Source organism: Diaporthe batatas (genome assembly GCF_019321695.1).
Source record: "Diaporthe batatas strain CRI 302-4 chromosome Unknown Contig00018, whole genome shotgun sequence".
Lineage (NCBI taxonomy): Eukaryota > Fungi > Ascomycota > Sordariomycetes > Diaporthales > Diaporthaceae > Diaporthe > Diaporthe batatas.
Genome location: NW_025408565.1, coordinates 762,385 through 778,705, shown reverse-complemented (window position 1 = coordinate 778,705; position 16,321 = coordinate 762,385). Strand labels below are relative to the sequence as shown.

The 16,321-nt window shown below is 29.5% G+C and overlaps 3 protein-coding genes across 3 annotated transcripts; 2 read left to right on the top strand and 1 right to left on the bottom strand.

Moving 5' to 3' along the window:
* The first annotated feature begins 3,599 nt into the window (after positions 1 to 3,599).
* KVR01_012130 (uncharacterized protein) lies at positions 3,600 to 4,811 on the top strand. Its single transcript, XM_044792525.1, has 2 exons — positions 3,600 to 3,863; positions 3,925 to 4,811. The coding sequence occupies exons 1-2, from the start codon at positions 3,719 to 3,721 to the stop codon at positions 4,764 to 4,766; spliced, it is 987 nt and encodes a 328-aa protein (XP_044638708.1). The 5' UTR covers positions 3,600 to 3,718; the 3' UTR covers positions 4,767 to 4,811.
* A 244-nt stretch (positions 4,812 to 5,055) lies between these two features.
* Positions 5,056 to 6,164, top strand: KVR01_012276 (uncharacterized protein). Its single transcript, XM_044786238.1, has one exon. The coding sequence runs from the start codon at positions 5,199 to 5,201 to the stop codon at positions 6,024 to 6,026; it is 828 nt and encodes a 275-aa protein (XP_044638854.1). The 5' UTR covers positions 5,056 to 5,198; the 3' UTR covers positions 6,027 to 6,164.
* A 348-nt stretch (positions 6,165 to 6,512) lies between these two features.
* On the bottom strand, positions 6,513 to 6,873 carry KVR01_012267 (uncharacterized protein; the record flags this gene model as incomplete). The annotated part of the gene is made up of 2 exons (XM_044794511.1): positions 6,513 to 6,724; positions 6,849 to 6,873. The coding sequence occupies 2 exons, from the start codon at positions 6,871 to 6,873 to the stop codon at positions 6,513 to 6,515; spliced, it is 237 nt and encodes a 78-aa protein (XP_044638845.1).
* Between the last annotated feature and the right edge of the window lie 9,448 nt (positions 6,874 to 16,321).

Below are 16,321 nucleotides of genomic sequence, written 5' to 3'. Positions count from 1 at the left end.
TGGCAGAAGTCAGTGCGCTCTGCTGAGAATCACGGAATTTGCGGAGCGCGCTGTTGCTGGGTTCGAAGCGTCCCGATAATGCAGCATCTACATACCAGACGTAGGCTAACTCGCACACGTCGCCCAAAGTTTCGAGGTCGTACTGTCCGGTCTCATCGACGACGACGGACCCTCGGAGTTCAATCGCAACGCATTGGTCTCCAATTCTGACCCCACTCAGATCCAGTCCCGGATACTTTCCAACAGTTCTGGGGACCCTGCCTTCGAGCACTTTCGTAAGGTCCAAGTCCAGGGGATCACCAGTCTGCGATGTCTTTTCAAGCTCGGCGCATTCTGGCGATCCGGGCCCGAAGAAGTAGACAGCATATTCAAGCCCTTCTTCGCACGCTGTCGTAGGTGTTTTAGTGGGAACAGTTGGTATCTGTTCAGCAGCAGTCGACTCCGTAGGCAATACTTCGTCAGAAAAGGTATTACTCGGTCCTGTCGTCTCCGCACCGATATCTGTGCTTCCAGATTGTTGCTTGTCCGTGAAGGAGCTCAGATCGCTTGGCGTCTGTGGGCTGGATGTTTGTGGGTTGGAAATCTGTGGACCTGTTGTTTGTGTTTCTGATGCCGTGGGAGACAAAGAGAAGCTTATTTCTATCCCTGGATGACTGGCGGAACTGGTTGTTGATCCAGCGTCCATGGCCCTGCTTGATTCAGTCCGCTGGCTTGAGACCATGGCCTCGGTGGGGTTCAGGTCACTCGTGCTGCTTTTAGTATTTGGCCTTTGCGAATTGGGTGTGGCAGAGGCGGGAATAATCGAGGACAAGCTGTGTTGGGTCTCTCTAGAGATGGTTGATACCACTGTCGAAGAAACCGGACCCACTGAGGGAATGGTCGGAAGGTCCCGAGAGTCATGATCGGACGAAATGGAATTGGTAATACTTGTAAATGAAGTGTTCGTCGTCGGCAGGACTTCTGAGGACAGTGCAGGTGATGAGACGTCCTCCGTAGACACACCAGAGCTCACCCGACGTGTGCTCGCCCGGGTGCTCCTAGCACTCGGTAACTCGGCACCCACAATTTCTCCATTTTGGCATAGCTCGACTATATTGGTGATTAGCAAGTCATTGGCAAAGACGCTGGAAATGCAGCTTTACCCCCGTAGCTCGTGAGATACACTGCCTCACAATTGGGAGGACTTGAAGTAAACGTCAAGTATACATCGCCCGTAGTACCATCTTCACAGAAGCGTGCTCCGCCACCAGGAAGTGAAGCGTTTGAGAACTCCAGGACGCCCTTTTCGATGGTGAAATTGGTAGATATAGCCCCATCAGGCAGGGGTCCAGCGCTTCGAAGCTGTTTATAATTGTCACCAGGCAAATAGTAAATGGGTGAGCCGCCATCTGAGAGACGTCCTGATGCCAAGGTGAACACAGTAGCGTTATTGCAGTTTTGTTGCCTCTCAGCCACGTCATTGTTCAAAAAGCCTGCATTTGCCCTCGTCTCTAAATGCCGCTTTTGACCTGCGGACGGGTAAATGAACAAGATTATCTCCCGCAGCGTCGGGACGCTAGGGGTTGGTGAAGAGGTGAGCGTAGGGGAAGTCCCAGGTCCAGGCGTGGTAATCGTAGATGGCAATGAAGAATTGGTACGATCTGACGAAGTCAAATTCAAGGCCGTTTCGGGCAGCGAATGTATTTCCGACTGGAGTCGAGATTCCGTTAATGGTCTCGAGGTGATTGTTTGAGCTTCACTGTCTCCAGTAAGCGGCGACGGATCGGAAGTTGTTAAGATCGTCCAAGCCGGAGTTTCTGGAAAGGCTGATATAGGGACCAGAACATCGGACAGATAAGTAAAACACCAGCTCGCAGGTCCAAGGTCGGCATCAGCAGCCAGCCGCATGGCAGCAGATACTCCGACGCCAACGAGTGTGGTTGTGTGGAATGGCAGCTTCATGATGTGGCCTGGGAAATCGAGTGCTCGGCAACCAATTCCACCTGGAGTAGTTGTCGTGGTGATGTGATAAATGTACCAAACATGTCCATCTGAGCGTGCCGATCATCAAGATGCTTGGGAATCTCAGGAGATTTGCTTGGCGATGTCAACAAAAAACATCATCATGTTTGTATAACACGGAATGTCTCAAAGACCGTGTTTTCTTGCGTTTACAAGACGGTAACCCTCGATTGTGGCGTTGCACTAGCTGTGTTTGGGACGAGGCTTGCAGCCTCTTCTGATGATCTCATCACATGTTGCAGAGCCTGGAACCGCCCGCCAAGAGTATCGAGGGATAAGTTCTTGGAAGCCCGTATTATACCATCAGCTCACAATGAAAATCATTTTCATGTGTATTACGCTGTCTCGCTTTTACTCTATCCCTTTGCGCATCTAGAGATGCCAAGTGTCATGCTGGCCACGAACTCGGGAGCTCTGATATGAGCTCCACATACAATAACTCTTGAAGAACAACATGTGATCATGCCAGGCAACTAAGTTCCCTTATCCCGTCAAATAAAACACCACCAGGTTGAAACGAATGCCAGAGCCCGGCTAACGCCAGAACCAATTCATATAAGGCGAGGGACTCCACACCAAGGCCAACCGAAAGATTTTGGACAGCAGGTCTGCGGCAATGTTATAGTTTGAGTGACTTGTTCGGATTAGAACTAAATCTCTGACCTCTTCCATGGATTGTAGATTGACACTTCGTTCTTCTGCAAGGCACAGCATCTACACAGTGAACTCTGTGTACTGCGGGTGATGGAAGGAAAAAGTCCCAGGCTCATAAGCGGCTACCTTTCATTACGTAGATAATTTTCCACTCTTACTAGTACATTGTCAATTCCTTAAAACTGGCTTACAAAAAAGTAAGATCCAGCAAGTGGTAATGAACACCAGGACGGACGGAGATCATTGTGCTATCGAGACTTCTTCAATGTGAGTTTGTTTTCTTCGGAGCTGCCTAGGTAGATTACTGCAATGCTGCAAGTAGTTGGCGCTGGTTGACACTCCGAGTCCACTCCGCATTGGCTTAAAATGCTTGCAAATTAAGGCTTCAACACGTGGTATAGACCAAATCGGGGGAACTGCATGTGCTGGACAAACGAGCATGACCAGAGGAGTGCCATTGAAACTGCGATGAAGGTTGGGTGAAGCTTGCGGGCCTGGTAGCGGTGTACATGGGGGATACACTACTGGTGACGCTGTGTTACCGAGGCGCCGCGTCTCTCAGCTATCAAGGTTTATGTACAGATTGAGGCAACCGTAGTCGGCACTAACAAATTCTATCTTGAGTTCGTTTCCCTGTTTCCATCCATGTGCACATCGGAAATTCAATCCAGGGATACAACTGATCGGCATCGTTTTCCAGCCAGCTGAATTCTCTTATCGACGCAGCCTCGGTGCTAAGAGCTGAGAAGCTGCTTCTTGGCAACATGAAGCTAGACTGCCTCTGGAAGGAGGGTGCTGCCGGATTGCCGTTCCTGCATTAGAGTGCTCCACAGACCCTATCGCCTGGGACCGGTGTGTCGCGTGACCAAAGATATGACAGCGGGATTCCGGGAAGAGTATTGAATGAGTATATCTAGAAACCATTCTTCTCCCGTGGTTTTCGACTGGATATTCCTTCTCGGCGTCGGTGGTCTCCGTCTGTTACGCGGGTTGAATCTATTGCTTCAGAACGTCATCCGTACGACTCAGTGCTCTAGGTAGTCGCCGCCCAGGTTGTGCCAAAATGCGGTCTTCAATGCTCCTCGCTGGAGCCAGCATGTTGCTCGGCTCCGCTCAGGGTCTCAACATTCTCATGAACAATGATGATGGTTTCGCCTCAGCCAACTTGCGAGAGTTTTACAAGGTCCTCAAGAGCAAGGGGCACAATGGTCAGTAGCCCTGGGATCGCCCACTATTACAATATGTTACTGATGCTCATCGACCTATCAGTTTGGATCGTTGCGCCGGCTGTTCAACAGAGTGGACAAGGCGGCCGTTCCGACTTCACTACCTATCCAAACCTGACCTCACCGGCACAATATGGCATCATACCCACCGGTGCGCCCTCGGTTGGCCCGGATCCCATTGACAGCCACATTTGGTACTACAACGGTACGCCAGCCGCCTGTACCTTCGTTGCGCTGGACTACGTCCTCCCCAATTTCGCCAATTTCAGCAAGCCCGACCTTGTTGTCACGGGCCCCAACTACGGCACGAACCTGGGGCCCTTCGTCTGGACGCTCTCAGGCACAGCTGGAGCCGCATACGCCGCCACCTCGCGCTCCATCCCGGCCATCGCCTTCAGCGGGTCCAACAGCGCGCTGGACTATCGCAACATCACCAACTCGACCAACGAGTATACCTATATCGCCAAGCTTTCGGGTAACATTGTTGACGCCTTTGTCAACTCTTCGACCCCCGGGGAGCCAGTCTTGCCGCTCGGCTATGGCGCCAATGTCAACTACCCCAGGCTTGGCGCCAACTGGTCCAGCGTCCCCATCCTCCAGACGAGGATGACGGGAGAGGCAAACACGAATATCGCCCTGCCAGTGGAGGCCAACCCCGGCACATTCACTTGGGGCAATATCGACCCCTTACAGGATGGTGTGAATGAGTGTATCAATGGGGATTGCAGCATGACTGGTGAGACGGCGGCTGTGAGTGATGGGTTTGTTTCTGTGAGCCTGTACACTATCGACTACTCTGCGCCGAAAAACGACAAGACGGAGGCGATTGTAGACCGGCTGCCATTCGTGCAGACGGGGCGTATTAGGAGGAGGTGGGAATCTTGAGGTATACTTGCCCTATAGAGAAACAATTCGGATCCACTGATACTGTACACAAAAAGACCTCGCATTTGATCCGCCAATTGGTATCCTATCCTGTTCATGTACCCATCACGCCACTGGAAGTCTTGCTAAGGTCTAGCGTTATCCACCGGAATCTTATGATTACAGGCACCGTGACGCCGAGTTCCACAATTCTGGTCCAGTCTAGTCCATGTTTAGTCATGCTATCCGACATCCGGTGGCAGGCATCCAGAGCTTCAATGGTCGATTTCAAACCGAAGCAAGCATTTTTGATGGATGCAGTGCCATAATTTCCATAAGTTTTGTCTGCCTAAAACTTCGAAATCATACTGGACATCAATCCCTCAAGAATAGAGCAAACACTTAACGTCAAGACTAGTAAAAGCCAGCCAACCAGCCAACCCATCAATCAACATGAGCCACTCCGCAGACATCAACACGGTCTCAAAGTTCATCTCGCAGGAGGATATCCCCGATCTACGCAAGATCGAGCCAGTTGACACCATCATCTTGTGCGTTTGTTCAGTACTTTTGAGCTGCGAGACCGTATTTGAAATTATCCAGGAACGCCCCGGGATCACAAAGACCCTCGTCCTCTGCGGCGGTATCGGACATTCAACCACCTTCATCTACGAGGCCGTCGCCCGCCACCCCAGGTTTCGAGCCATTATTCCCGAAGTTCAAGGGTTGCCCGAGGCTCAGGTCCTGCTAGCCATCTTCAACCACTTCTTTGCCCCGGGATTCACCGCTGAACGGCCGCCCCCGCGGATTCTGGTCGAGGACCGCTCCGTCACCTGCCACACGAACGCGAGCGAGACCCGCAAGCTCCTCGAGGCGAGCGGGGTGCCCACTCCCGTCTCGGCCGTCGTGGTCCAAGATCCCACTATGGTTCGGCGGACGGTCGCCTGTTTCGAGAGGGTCTACGAGGACCTCGCCAACCCGCCCAAGTTCGTTGGCTGTCCCGTCTTTGTCCCGCTTGTCCGGCCGGTTGGCGACGACAAGCTGGTCTACGCAGCACCTGATATAGCACCGGAGCTGATGTGGGATATGGATCGTTTCTTAGATCTGATCCTCGGGGAGTATCCGCGATTGAGAGACGATAAAAGTGGATATGGGCCCAACGGCAACCACACTATTGTCCATGTTGACATTCCGCCTGAGGTCGAGGAAGCTTGGAAGAGACTTTCTGAAAAGTTTACCACCCTTCGCAGCGTCAAGCTTCAGAACCAAGCTCAGCATTGAATGCAGCAAAAACAGGGGTACATAATGAAGTGGCTTCGTAGGCCTGATTTGCGTAACCTTTTTGGACTGGAAGTTGAAGATAGTCAATAGTATGTCTTGAAATGATTTTCCTTCAAGTCAAGATCACAAGAGACACAGCTTCAGCCCCAGCCCTTGTTGCATAGGTCCACGGCGCCCTCCGCACGGCGTGATATAATATGCAAATACCAATAGCATGGCGACATTAGCTTAAGAATTCTATTTAGTAAGACTGGACTCCTCATGCCTTGGAGTATTCATCCGACAGACAGTAAAGCTCTCTCTGTATGCCGTCTGCACCACTGCTCCCGAATCTCCACCAATTCCTTTGCCAGGACCCAAACACATTGATCATGATCCATTTCACGGGCCCAGACATCGCTGGAAAGTCAGCCCACATCCCTGCCTCGAATTCCTTGTCCAGGTTGAACCAGAGTATTGGCAGCACGTTTGTCACATGCATGTACTTCATGCTGTGATCTGCTGTTTCTTTCGAGTATCGAAATCTCCATACTGGCTGAGTAATGCCATCTTGGGCGGCTCATGCGCTAGGTGAGTTGCGAGAACCTCGCCGAACGAGTCCAGAATGCCGACCAGCTCGGTTCCCGAGTACGAAGATGGGTCTGCCAGCCGTGATTCAACGTACTCGTTCAACTTTTGCAAACCGTTACTGAATGCCGCTATAACAATTCACCAACGAGGCAATTTGTCAGATTTGATACCACCAATGGATTGTGGAAAGGCCAGAGAGATGGCGGACGCGTGCGAGAAGCGAGCGACCCACAGCTGGAGGTGACTGCTTACCGTGTTCGTGAATCTCAGTGTCCATGATTCCCTTGACGCCCGTAGATTTCTCGAGCCCCGGAAAATACACTTATTCCTCGCTTTCATGATGGCCCTTGAGCATTATATGCCACGCTGAGCAGTATTGCAAAAGAGAACGGATATTTATAGGGTAAAAAACGGATAGTTTAGGGCTAAATTTAGCTAATATAGGGTAATAAGTACTACTAGTTAATTAAAGGGCTCTATTTAACTTTATAACCTATTTATATTACCCTAATTAAATACTTTTTATACCTTTAACTATAAATTTAAATTTCCTTCTCTACTTATTTAATAATACTCTTTTATTAACTACTTAAAACTTATAATATAAACTTTATTTTTTTTATAATTAATTATTTAAATATTATAAATATATCTTTTATAATTAAAATTTAATTTTTTAATATTATAATAATATTATTAATCTTTAATTATACTTACTTTAATATGTAATAATAAATAAACTATTATAATTAAAATATTTATATTATTATTATAAATAATTAACTTTTAATACTTTACTAACCTTCTAACTATTTATAATTTTTCTATAATAAGTATAATACCTATAAAAACCTTAAAATTAAATTAAATAAAATTATAAAGTAAATTAATTATATAATAATTAAAAAAACTTTAAAGTAAACTATATTTATTTATAATATTATTATAAAATTAAATACTTAACTACTATTATATATAACTTTTCTTTATAATTAAAGTTAATTACTTTTAGTTAATCTTTATTTATTATATAAAATAGTTTATTAATAAATAAATCTTTTAAATTAACTATTTAAATTATTAGTTTTATAATTTTAAAAATTAATAAAGCTTAATATAATTAAACTAAACTAATAAATTTATAATATAACTTTCTTTTATATTATTTAAAACCTTTTAATAATTAAATTAAAAAGTTTAAATAAGTATTTTAAAAAATATTTAAATATTAATTTAAGGTTATATACTTTAAAAACTAATTAATAAAATAATATTAAAAAATAAAAATTTATATATTAATATAAATTATATTAAATTTATTTAAAAAAATATATTAATATTACTTTATAACTAATATTAATAATAATATAATAAATATCTTTTAATATAAAACTAAATAAATTATATAAATCTAAAAATTACTTTATATAATACTTTTATTAAACTATATCTATATAATAAATAATAAAAGAATATTATACTTTTAAAGTATTTATATAACTTATATAAAAAGAATTTACCTTTATTTTAAAATATTATTAATAATAAAAAAGTAAACTTTTAATAATTTTAAAATAAATTTAAAGTATTTTTATTATTATTAAATTAATAATTTAATAGTTTTATAATTAATTATAATATTACTTTAATTAATACCTTTAAATATATATTTTTAAAATATATTATTAATTATATATTTTTATATAAATTTAAATATTATTTTATATATTAAAAAAATAAAAAAGTTAATAGTAATAAGAAAAGAAAAAGAAAATAGTAAAGGAAGTTAATAAGGAAAAGAATTTAATTTTAACCTTTTAATATATTAAAAGAAATAAAACTATAATATTTATTAAAGTTTTTAAATTAAAAATATTTTTATATTTATTAAACTTTATTTAACTTTTAAGTTTATAAAATATTTAATTAATTATAAAATTTATAATATAACTTAATAATATTTTTAAAAAGTTTTAAATTAAATAATAATTATTAATTATTTTTAAATTTAATATATTAATAAAACTTATTAAATCTTTAACTTTAACTTATATATAACCTTTTATAAAAACTATATATTAAAAGTTAAAAATCTTTTAAATTATAAAATAAATAATATTTTTATTTAATTAAAGTTATTAATAAAATAATTAAAAATATTTTTATACTTTATACTTTAAAAAATATACTAAAAATAAACTTTTTAAAAAGTTTAATAAGTAAAAATAGTTTAATAAGCTTCTACTTTAAATTTTATAAATAATTTTTAAGCTTTTATTATAATAAAAGTTATATAATATATATACTTAAAGAATAAGTTTTATAAAATAATTATTTACCTATAAGTTATATATATTCTATTTATATTTAATTTAATTTATTTTATATAAATTAAATTATTAATTATAAAAAGTTAGATACCTTTTAAAAAAGAATATATATAAATTTTATTAATTAAATTATAACCTCTTAATAATAAATTTACTTTTATAATCTATTTATTAATAAACATTATTATAATAAAAAATAGCCTTATAAAATAGTTATATTTATTATAATAAAAGAAATCTTATAAATTATAAAAGGATTATTATAAATAAAAACATAATTTTAATAACTTTTAGCTTAAATAATAAAGTAGGTAATAAAATAAAAATAATTATAACTTTAATATAATATATTAACTTAATATTTAAATAAAATAATAAAACTTTTTAATTTTTAAATTAAATAAACTTTTATAATAAAAAATTAATAAAAACTATTTAATAAAACTAATAATTAATAATAGGGTTTATATAGTTATTAACTTATTAATAGTTAAAATAATATTTTATAAAAATAGTTTTATTAATAATAATAATATTAATATTTAAGTTAATAATTAAAAGCTTATTTTAAAGGTTTATAAAATTATTAATTAACTTTTAAAGGTTAATTTAAGTATTAAAAATCTTATTAATAATAAAAAGAGATTTAAAAGGAGATTAAAATCCTTAAATTAATATTTAAATATTCTAAATAATAAAAAAAATAGTAATTAATTATAAAGTTAAAATAATAATAAAAAAAGTAATTAATTATAAAATTAAAATAATAATAAAAAAAATTGAAAATAAAAAAAATTATAAGTTTAAAATAATAGATATATAGTTAATAATTATATACTTATATTAATTATAGTAAATTAATAGTATAAATTAATATTAGTATATTAGGGGTATATTTTACTTTATATTATTTGTTTCTTGCTCTATGAATATCCGTTCTCTTGTAAAAAGTTGGGAACGTCTGCTGACCAAACGCGTGTTGCCTGAAGATAAATGCTGTTGGATGAGCGAATCAACACGTTATGCACAAGTGCCATCTGAGACGCATCCTTAATGAACGGGTCATTCTATTTCCCAGTCGTTAACATTTTTACACTCAAAACTGCGGGAGCCTGATATGCAAACCTTGCCAAGCTGCGTCCGTGGAGTGGGGTTCAAGCTGAGCGGCCCGTCGGCCTTGCGGAGATGAGAGGTGGACATCGTCACAATCGTAGGGATTGGAATGTAAAGAAACACAGTTCCAGATTATCCTCGGACTGTTGTACAATTAGTAATGGTGTCGCTGGGGAAGAGAGGTGAGGATAGGGAATGATAAAGAACAAGTCACCTTACCGCAGAAGATGACCTCGGGGCTGATTATTGGTGACTTTGTTGGATCAGTATGTGGTCAACGGCGGAGCGCTAGTAATTAGTAAGTGCTGCAAGTTATGGTACAACTGCACCGATAGACAATCCTACACAGCTAAAAATAGATTCTGCTAGGTCGTAGGAAGCCGATCGTCGCTGCTGACCAGATGAATGCAAGCCATTCCTATAGTTTCTTAACATACCTACATATCTAGTTTCGCTTCTATTCCATATACATCCGAGGACATAAGTAGGTACAGTAGCTAGCCGCCTTAGTATTGGTTGAAGCTGCGACACACCTGGGGCTGGGGAGCTACATGCAGGCAGCTACCTAGGCAGCTACTAACGTTAGTAGTAGCTGTGTAGCAGCTGCCTACCGGGGGTATAAGAAAATCCGCTAATTAGAGGGTAGCCTAACCTTAAGTATTTACCTCTATATAAAGGTATTATATATTTTTTATATATAGTTTTACTTTTATTTTATATATATTTAAAAATATATATAATACTTTTATATAATTATAAATATTTTAAATTTAATATTTAAAAAAGATATAATATTAATTATAATAAAAAATATAATTTTTATTAAATAAATTATAAAATATATTATAATTTTTATTTTTATTAGTAATAATAATTCTTAAATATTAATAAATTATTAATATTTTTAATTTTATTATTAAATTAAAATAAATAATTAAAATTATTAAAAATAAAATATAATATATTTTTAAAAATTAATATAATTAAGTTTATTATATAAAACGTTTTATAATAACTTTATATTTATTTATAATATTATTTATTATTAAGTAATATCTTTTATATTAATATATTAAATTATATTTAATTTATTTAAGTTAATATTATTAATTTATTAAAAATTAAAATTATTATAAATTATAAATTAGTTTTAATATTATTAAGTATTATATATAAAATTACTATATAATTTATATAAATTAATTAAAATAAATATAGATAAAGCTATTATTCTTTTAAAAGTTTTAATTTTATTTAAGTAAATATTTATTAAATAAAACTTCTTAAAAGTAATTATTTAATTTATTATATTATTAAATTAAAAATAATTAAATAAAATAATTATACTTTATTATTTAAATTTATAATTTTAATAATTTTATTATAAATAGAAAAATAAATAACTATTAATAATTAAATTTATAATTATATAAAAATAAATCTTTATTTTAAAAGAATTATTAATATTTAAAATAATTAATATATTTTAAAAGATTAAAGGATTATATTAATAATTTAAAATAGAAATATTATATAATTAATAAATGTACTTTTTAATAAATAATAATAAATATTAATAATATTAAAGTAAATAAAATATATTTTATTTTTTAAAAGAAAGATTTTAAATAATTAAAATTAATTTTATTTATATAAATTATTTATCCTTCTTAATATAAAATTAAAAACTTATAATTATAATTTTCTAATTAATTTTTATTTAATTAGTTTTTTACTATAATTTAATTTAATCTTTAATTTAGTTTAAATCTTTTTTAAGTTATATAAATACTTTTATTTTTATAGATATAAATATTAAATTAAAACTTTTAAGTTTAAGTTTAAAATTTTTATAGATTTTAATTTCCTTTAAATTAAGTTTATAATCTCTTAACTTTTTAAAAATATATTAATTATTTTAAATATTAATAACTTTTCTTTAAAGTAAAGGTTTACTTTTATATAGTTATAAATTTAATTATTAATAGCTATTTCTTCTTTTATTTATAATAAAGTTATTAGAACTATAAACTTAAATATTATATATAATAATAAAGTATAATTACTTTATTTAAAAGTTATCTCTTAATTTAATAGTATAGTAGGTTAAGTAACTACTTTTAAGTAGTTTAGCTTATAATATAATAGAGCTAATAGTCTTTTAAGTTCGTTAAATAAGTGTTTACTTATAAAGTAAAGCTAGAACCTATATATATCCTTTAAAGGAATAATAGCTTTATCTTTACCTATTTTAACTAACTTATCTAAGTTATATAATAAATTTAATACTTATATATAGTATTTATTAGTATTAAATTAAATAGTTTATAGTTTATAATAACTTTAACCTTTAATAAGTTAATAGTACTAATTTAAACTAATTAAGTATAGTCTAATATATTAATATAAGAAGGTATTTTTAATAATAAATAGTATTATAGATATAAATTATAAAGTTATTATAAAAGTTTTATATAATAAACTTAATTAAATTAATCTTTAAAAGATATATTATATTTTATTTCTTTAAAATCTTAACTATTTATTTTTAATTTAATAATAGAATTAAAAATATAAATAATTTATATAAATTATTTATATTTTTATTTTATTATTAAATTTAAAATAAATAATTAAGACTTTAAAAATAAAATAAAATAAAATATATTTTTAAAATTTATTTTAATTAAATTTATTATATAAAACTTATAATAATATAGACTTATAGACTATTAAAGTAATTAATTAAGTAAATTAATTATAATAATCTTTTAACTAAGCGGTTTATTACACTAATAGTTAATAAAATTTCTATAAATTTATCTTAATAACTAATTTTAAAGTTATAAGTTTAAGCCTCTATAATTTAAAAATCTTAAACTAGATAGGGGGACTAATTTAAAGAGTACTTTATAAAAAAGGGTAACTTAGGGTAAGTTATATATTATTCTATAAAGAATTAATTAGTTGTAATACTATAAAGATCTATTTAAAAAACTTAATTAAACTAATAAAAATTAAACTATTTATACTAAACTTTTATTTTATTTAAGATTTTTAAACCTTTTATTTACTATATATTAATTTAATAATAAGTAATTAAACTACTTTTAATTAATTATAACTTAATATTTTATTATTTTAAAATTACTTCCTTATTTAAGTAGTTTTAATAGGCTCTAATAGGCCTCGAATAGAGAATATAATAATATAAACTTATAAACTATTAAAATAATTAATTAAATAAATTAGTTATTATAGTTTTTAATTAAGTAATCTATTATATTAATAGTTAATAGAATTTCTATAAATCTATCTTAAAACTTTTATAATAATTTTATAATTATTTATAATATTATTTATTATTAAAAGATATTCTTTTATATTAATATATTAGATTATATTAATTTAAATTAATATTATTAATTTATTAAATATTATAAATTATTATAAATTATAAATTATTTAGTTTAATATTAATAAATATTATATATAAATTTTAATTTATTATATAAGTTAATTTATATATAAATATAAATTATTTAAAATAAATAAAAATAAAGTTATTATTTCTTTAATTAAAGTTTTAATTTTATTAAAATAAATATTTATTTATTAATTTTATTATATTAAAAATAAAATTATTTAAAAATAGTATAAATTATAAAATATTTAATTAATTAAATTAATAAATAAAATAAAACTTATATAATTAATTATATAATTTAATTTACTTTATATATAAAACTTTATAAATATATTTAAATTAGTTTTCTTTTAAATAATTAATTAATTTATTTAATATAACTATTTACTCCTTATTATTTATATTAAATAATAATTATTATTTAATATTTCTTAATTAAAATACCTTTATTATAAAAATTTTAATTATATTAATTTTAATAATAATTAATAAAATTTATTAATTTATAAATATTATAATTAATTAATATATTTATAATTATATTTATAATTAAATTAGTTTTTCTAATTATTTATTGAAATTATACCTTTATAATTATTAATTAAATTATAAAGAATACTTTAATAAATTTTATCTTTTTTATAATAATATTTAATTAAAAATAGTAATTAAAAGTAAATCTTATTATTATATTATATTAATTTAATATATAATAATCTATTAATTTATAGATTACTTTAATTAAAAACTTTTATTAATAGAAATAAATACTTTAATAATAAATTAATAGTTTTAAGTAATATAATTAAATTTTTAATAAAAGTAATTATAATACTTTTAAAAGTAAGTTAAAGAATATATTTTAATTAAAACTACTCTTTATATTACTTTTAATTCTTTATTAAATAACTTTTAAATTTATAAAAGATAGTAAGATTTATTTATTATAATCTACTTTATTTAATTATAAATATTTAAATATTTATAAGTATTATTAATTATTAACTTTTTATTATTCCTTTCTTTTTAATTTATTAAAGTTAAATTAATAAAATATCTCTTTTTCTATATACTTATTAATATTTAATTAAATCTATTAAATCTTTTAAACTTACTAATTAAATCTTTAAAATATACTATTTATATATTTAAAAGAAAATTATATAAAGTTAGAGTATATAAATAATTAAAGTAATAATAATAGTAGTAACTATTAAAATAATTACTAAATTAATAATTAATTAATCTATTAATTAGCTTATTAGTTAGTTTATTAAAGTAATTATTAAATTAACTTTTATTAAATTAACTATTAAAGTAATTATTAAACTTATTAATTAAATAAATAAAATAATAAATTTTATAACTTTAACTATTTAAAAGTAATAACTTATATATACTTATAAATAGTTAATAACTATTTATTAATTAATAAAAGTTATATAATAAGTAATTAATAAATTAAATTTAATTTTATTTATTAAAAGAATTAGAATTTAAATAATTTAAATAATTTATAAAATATTAACTTTAAGTATTTTTAAAGTATTTAAATTAATTAAATTATAATTATATATTTAATAATAATTTTAAATAAATTAATAATTTTAAATAAAAAAGTTTTATTAATAAATAAAACTCTTTAATTAATTAATACTAATAAAGATATTACTCTTTTTATATTTAATATATAATATAAATTATAAAAAGTTTAATTAGTTAAATTAATAGATAAAATAAGAGTTATATAATTAATTATATAATTTAATATACTTTATTTATAAAGATTTATAAGTATATTTTAACTAACTTTCTCTTTTAAATAATTAAGTAACCTATTTAATATAATTACTTACTCTTTACTACTTATATTAAAAGTAGTTACTTAACTTATTATATTATTAAACTAAAAATAATTAAATAAAATAACTATACTTTATTATTACTTTAAATTTATAATTTTAATAACTTTATAAAAGAAATAATTATTAATAATTAAATTTATAATTATATAAAGATAAAATATTAATATTTAAAATAATTAATATATTTTTAAAAAGTTAAAAGATTATAAATTTAACTTAAAGTATATTAAGATTTATAAGAATTTTAAAGTTAAGTTTAAAAGTTTTAATTAAAAATTTACTCTTTTAAAAGATTTAAATAAAGTTAAATTAAATTATAATATAAGAAAATAATTAAATAAAAATAATTAAAAATTATAATTATAAGTTTTTAACTTTATATTTAAAGAGGTAATTTTATTTATATATATTTATTATTTTATTATATTTTTATATTCTTTATATTATTATTAATTATTTTAATTAGAAAATAAAATATATTTTTAATAACTTAAATTAATTAGTTTTTATTTAAATTAAAATTTTAAAGTAATTATTATTTATTTATTTAATAATTAATTTAATTTAATAATTAATTTAATTTAATAATTAATTTAATTTAATAATTAATTTAATTTAATAATTAATTTAATTTAATAAATTAAACTATATTTTAAACTCTTTTAAGCTTTTTAAAGTTCTTCCTTTAACTTTTTACTAGTTAAACTTCCTAGAGTTTTAAAACTAGCTCTATAACTACGTTATAATAGACCCTTACTAGTAACTTCTCGCTTTAATACTAGACTGACTTCCCTCCGTGATCACACCCTTAGCCTCACAAGTTACCACACAGACAATGCTGGAAGGTATCGCTCCCGACGGCGCCGCTTACTAGAAAGGCGGCATAAGAGCCAACGTCCACTCACCCAGTAATTATATCCACTCACCTAATTCCCACCAACCACTCACCTAATACCAATTTTTCTAAGTAACTCCCTTACATTTATAAAT

Coding starts and splice junctions, on each gene's coding strand:
- KVR01_012130 (XM_044792525.1), top strand. CDS start 3,719: ATGCGGTCTTCAATGCTCCTCGCTGGAGCCAGCATGTTGCTCGGCTCC. Junction 3,864..3,924: donor CAAGAGCAAGGGGCACAATG/GTCAGTAGCCCT, acceptor TCGACCTATCAG/TTTGGATCGTTGCGCCGGCT.
- KVR01_012276 (XM_044786238.1), top strand. CDS start 5,199: ATGAGCCACTCCGCAGACATCAACACGGTCTCAAAGTTCATCTCGCAG.